The 5,000-nt window shown below is 35.1% G+C and overlaps 1 protein-coding gene and 1 long non-coding RNA gene across 2 annotated transcripts in view; both read left to right on the top strand.

The window, feature by feature from the left end:
- LOC138007938 (uncharacterized) overlaps positions 1–1,413 on the top strand; it is a 26,038-nt gene extending 24,625 nt beyond the window's left edge. The window contains exon 3 of the long non-coding RNA XR_011124137.1: positions 696–1,413. This is a non-coding gene — a long non-coding RNA (uncharacterized lncRNA). The remainder of the gene's footprint in view (positions 1–695) is intronic.
- A 1,062-nt stretch (positions 1,414–2,475) lies between these two features.
- The window catches only part of LOC138007936 (uncharacterized), a 13,031-nt gene continuing 10,506 nt past the window's right edge, over positions 2,476–5,000 (top strand). Inside the window, exon 1 of the mRNA XM_068855071.1 lies at positions 2,476–2,596. Coding sequence (XP_068711172.1) covers positions 2,545–2,596 — 52 coding nt within the window. The 5' untranslated portion in view covers positions 2,476–2,544. The remainder of the gene's footprint in view (positions 2,597–5,000) is intronic.

The raw sequence follows: 5,000 nt of genomic DNA, 5'->3' as shown, positions 1-5,000 counted from the left end.
AACAGCTGAAAGTCTGAAAGACTTATAAGCTGACTGTTGCTTTTAAACAAGTGATGCATAATAGATATTTACAAATAACTCGCATAAATTACACTTTAACAACTAATTCTTGACAGTCACTGCAATAAAATAATTATAAAGCACTGTCTGAGTTACAGGCCTAATAAAGTTGGTTGTTGTTGTTGTTGTTGTGTACGTATAGACAAGTAATGCCTAGCGATTAGCGGAAGATGATGCTGCAGTTTCATTTATCCATTGTCTCACCCAATATCTGCTTTCAGTTTAAAATTTGAAATACTGTTAAATGAGATAATTCTAAATACCTCATCACACAATTTTTTTTGGAAAAGTGTTGAAGACAAAGAAAGCATCTGGCAATATATTTTCAAGATTTTGTTCCATGAGTTCCACCACTTTATGTGTACTTTTATCATTATGACAAAATTAATTTGATAGTTAACTGAGTTACTCAATGAATCAAGAACAATGTTACAGATATAATCTCATGCAAGTACCGGTATTACATCTGGTTCCATTTATTTGGTACACCAAAATTGGTGGCTGGTGTCTCTTGTTTCTCAGGATTAGGGATGTATTAGATTTGTGCTCTCTTCCTATTTTGTTAGAATATTGTCGAATGATCTTAATTTTGGAAGGGGTGATACTAATCATTATTCTCTTTAATTACTTTTAAGGATGATGAGTCAATCAATGGAGATCAGGTTCTAAAAACAACATTTGCAAGGATTGTTGCTTCTGGCACACTAATTGAACTAGAGACATTTACCTTAATTGTGGCAGAAAGCAAGGTTTTGTTAAAACTTTCATTGATCGCTGTAATTGTTTTGCTGGGAGCATACTTAATTATCAGCTTAATCTCAGGGGTTTTTTTCTTCTTTTTGGAAACAAAAAGTTTTTAGTTTTTTCTAAACGTAAATTATCAGCCTAAGTTATGTGTTTTTTTTTTCTTTTTGAAAGCAATTCTGTTGGAGAAAAAAAGAACACATTGGTAAAGGTCAACAATGGCAAAATTTTTGCATCAGTTATCCTAAGGCATATGTTCCATTTTTTTACGTTTGACTTCTTTCTGTAAGAACTGACTTGTATTACATGTACATAAAACCCATTTTGTTATACTGAGTCACATTTATCCAAGTATGTTGTATGCTTTAGTTTTTGTAATTGAAGTTATTTTGCGGCCATTCATTGTTATAATCTGTAATCAAAACACAAACCACTCAATTTATCTTTGTTTAATTAAGGCAAGAATTCCACATTCAGCTGATTGCCATTTTATTATTGCCCGAATAATTAGAATAAAGATAGCTTTGATTTTTGTGATGTATTTGTATGTCATGTATACAGATTGTATTTATCATGCATATCGATGTGCATTCTTTGCAATCTTATGATTAAAATTACCAGTATTAGATGCTTCATTGTAAACCTGGTCTTTTCTTTACATAATATTTTAAAAAAATGAACTTTTCATGGTTTTATGAGAAATCTGACTATAAATGAAGGTACAGTAGATCTAGTGAGGGTGAATGTGTTCTGTAGAAAGAGTAAATATTACTCTGACAAGGGGAGTAAAATTTAAGAGGGTAAATTTTACTCTTGAAAAGGAGTGGTTTTGTACCTTTTTGTCTCACCCCAGTTTTGGAGTTAATTTAACTCTGTCAAGGGTAAATTGAACTCCATTTAAAGAGTTCAATTCACTCCAATAGAAGGATAAAATTTACTCTTGTATTGGAGTGAATTTTACCCCACAGGAGGGGTAAACAATACTGGAGTAAATTTTTACCCCAACAAAAGAGTAAAAGATATAGGAGTACATTTTACTCCAAAAACGGAGTAAGCATTACCGGAGTGAATTTTACTCCAAAAATGGAGTGGTTTTGTACCTTTTTTTTAACTCCCTTTTTGGAGTTAAATCTACTCCTTGAAAATAACAGTGTGAAATCTTGGAATATAGCGAATGTACTGAATTTTTAACTGGTTGGCCCCGGTATGGGGGGAAGAGGGGTATCCCAGTAATCAGTGTTCCAAGGGGTAGGGAACTTTTATTTCCTGCAGTTTAATACTCAGTCTGGAAAATTTTCACATTTAGTTTCAGTTCTTTCCAAAACTCTCATTTATAATTTGTTTGTTTGTTTGCTTATGGATAATTAGAGGAGACAATTCCTGGCGGAACAAAAATCGTGAATTATCAATGGATTAGAGCATTAGAGCCCTAAAGTTCTATGACGATCGTTATCGATCACAGGTTTCGTTGATTTCCTTCAGTTTTGTTTTCCCTGTGTATCTCATCAGTGTGGACAATAAAATCACCTCCTCAAGCTAATTCTATCATGTGCAGTATTGTCGAAACTGAAATTTGTTGGAAACTGCAAGACTACTGCACCATCATGTCACAGAGCTATTCTTGGCAAACGAATACATTTCAGTTTTTCGTCTCTTGTATTCTAAGTTATTAAGACGTTATCCCTTCCAACTGTAAGCTGAAAGAACGTTTTGTCATTTTAGGTCTGATAACAACTGAAAATGATTCGCAAGCTACTCATCTCCTTTATCTGCACTATCCTCCTTCAAAAAGGTGAGCATATAACTAAATTCATTTCATATTTTTTTTGTTTCACATAAAACACAACTTATCTGGAATGAGATGCTGGGTACGTTAGGCCTAGGGCAGAGAACAATGGTTTTTGAAACATCTATACGTATACCACACTTCCGCGCGTTTCGCCGAAAAACCCAACCTCATCTTCAGGTTAAAACCGTTTTTTTAATTAATCTAATCCCACAGATACTGCGTTTAGTCGTCTTTTTAATCGCAGTTTCGAATTCTCGATCAAAATGAACCTTGTTCTAATCTTCAGTCTCCTCTTTCCGATCTTTGCAATTCACAGAGGTGTTTCAGAATAGAAAAAACTGTAACTGTAGCAAACGGAAACGAAGGAAGTCACGTTGAAAACTTAAAACATCTTCAGAAAAGCTAAATAGGAAATAATATCGGCCAGGATATTGATTCGCACATTTGGTGTTAATTAAACTGCGTCTAAGTAAGGAAGGAAATACTCAGTGGCACATTAGGAATCGCCCGATGGACCGCAATCCAGCTTTGAGACAGCTCCGAGTTATTTTTGTTTGGCAACATTGAAAATTGGACTAATTGAGAAGGAGCGAGATTAGAAAACTACATGAACAAGTATAAGTATTAGAACAGTTTTTATTGGGCTAAGCCCTTCTGGATTTGCTAATATAGGTACAGAGCTTTGAATCAGGCGGCCCAAAATATCGGCAACGGATTTGAATGAGTGAAAATTGAACTGAATGAAAAGTTAATACCAGAAATAGAAAGAGCACCTTTACTTTGTTGACCCTGCAAAGTTTCAGCGTGTTAGGTGTCATATCAGCTTAGAAAATGTAAGATTTACGGTTACGTTTTTATGACTGGGGTATACGCCATACCCACAATCATACAAACCTCAGCTGATATAAAACCTGACATGCCGAAACGTTGCAGGGTAACTAAAGTAAAGGTGCTCCTTCTATTTCTGGTATTAATTTTTAATGTTAACTTATTTGAATCTTCGGCCTCCATTTTGGAGAAGGGTTTATTGAATTTCGTGAATTCGGAGAGTATGTCTAATTAGAAGGATTAACTCTGCAACAAAATTTCACTTCACCGCAATGTTATGGTACCATACGAAACACGAATAACTGCTGGCAACAAAATAACCATCTAAAAACGCCTTATATTTTATGTTTAAGCGCTTATATCTCAAAAACGAAATGCGTGACCCCCATTTTTATTGCTGAAGAGTAATAGGTAGGCTAAGATGCAAATGTGCAAAGTTTTAAAAAATATCTTGGAGCGGATTGAGAGCCACCTTAAATTTTTCTAAAAGTGAAGGTGGCTACGATGAACCTTCTTCAGAGCATTTTTTTAAACTTTGCAGAGAGTTTTATCTGCGCGTGATAATCACTCTCCAGCAGTACAAAAACTAAGAACCCTTGTAAATAGTGGAAATTACGGGAAAGAAACCCGGGAAAACGTACCGCTAGGAAATTGGGTGGTTTGCGAACAATAAAATATTGAACCGGCCGGTCTGTACAATAATCAGAGTATCTTTCTTTAAAAGTACGATATTGCTTATTGCGTTTTCTGTTCGACAGGAAGGGACACATTCTCCCTCAGCAATTCTTTGTTTAGTACTCTTGACGACTTAGGAAGCTCTAGAATCTAGAAGCTCTAGAAGCTCTAGAACTCAGGAAGCTCTAGAATCTGGGACTGTAATCTCCAGAGCCCTTTGTTTTCTCGTGTGACAACCCATCCTCTACCTGTCAAATGACGATTATCGACAATTTTCTCTAAATTATTGTCAATTTAGGATTATTAGCGCTTGATAGGGATAATGGGAAATGAATATCTATTTTTAAACTCCGTACCCAAAGGCCTGAACGTTGCAGAAATATGTCAATATTCGATGTCGCGTGATGCGTTTGATAATTTCCACATATTGACAATAAAATTCAAATATATTTGAGTTGGTTCAATACATTCGATAAACTTTTAGCAAAATTCGATAAATTTGCCTTGATACGCATTCGATTCACTCCTCCATTTATGAAACAATTCAGCAATATTCAGTCGATAATTTAAACAATATTCATTCGATGATTCCAGCAAAGTTCATTCGATAATTCAACAAATATTCATTCTTTGATTCGGACAAAATTCATTCGATAATGCACGTGGCCTTTCTTCCATATCTGGATAGAAGGCTTGACTACTGAGTTCACAAAATGGCGGAACAAATTGAATGATTTGCGGCTAATTACAGGAATTGCACCGGGCTGTGATTGGATGTTGGCACAGAGAGAATGATTGTGGACATTTCACAATAATTACATGATGTAAAATACACATCGATAGTATTCGCGTTCCAGCACTCATTTCAAACAGCGCTGATCCGCAAAATTAAGTCTAAACACTC

Source organism: Montipora foliosa, chromosome 6, assembly GCF_036669935.1.
Source record: "Montipora foliosa isolate CH-2021 chromosome 6, ASM3666993v2, whole genome shotgun sequence".
Lineage (NCBI taxonomy): Eukaryota > Metazoa > Cnidaria > Anthozoa > Scleractinia > Acroporidae > Montipora > Montipora foliosa.
This window is presented reverse-complemented; position numbering and strand designations above follow the sequence as displayed.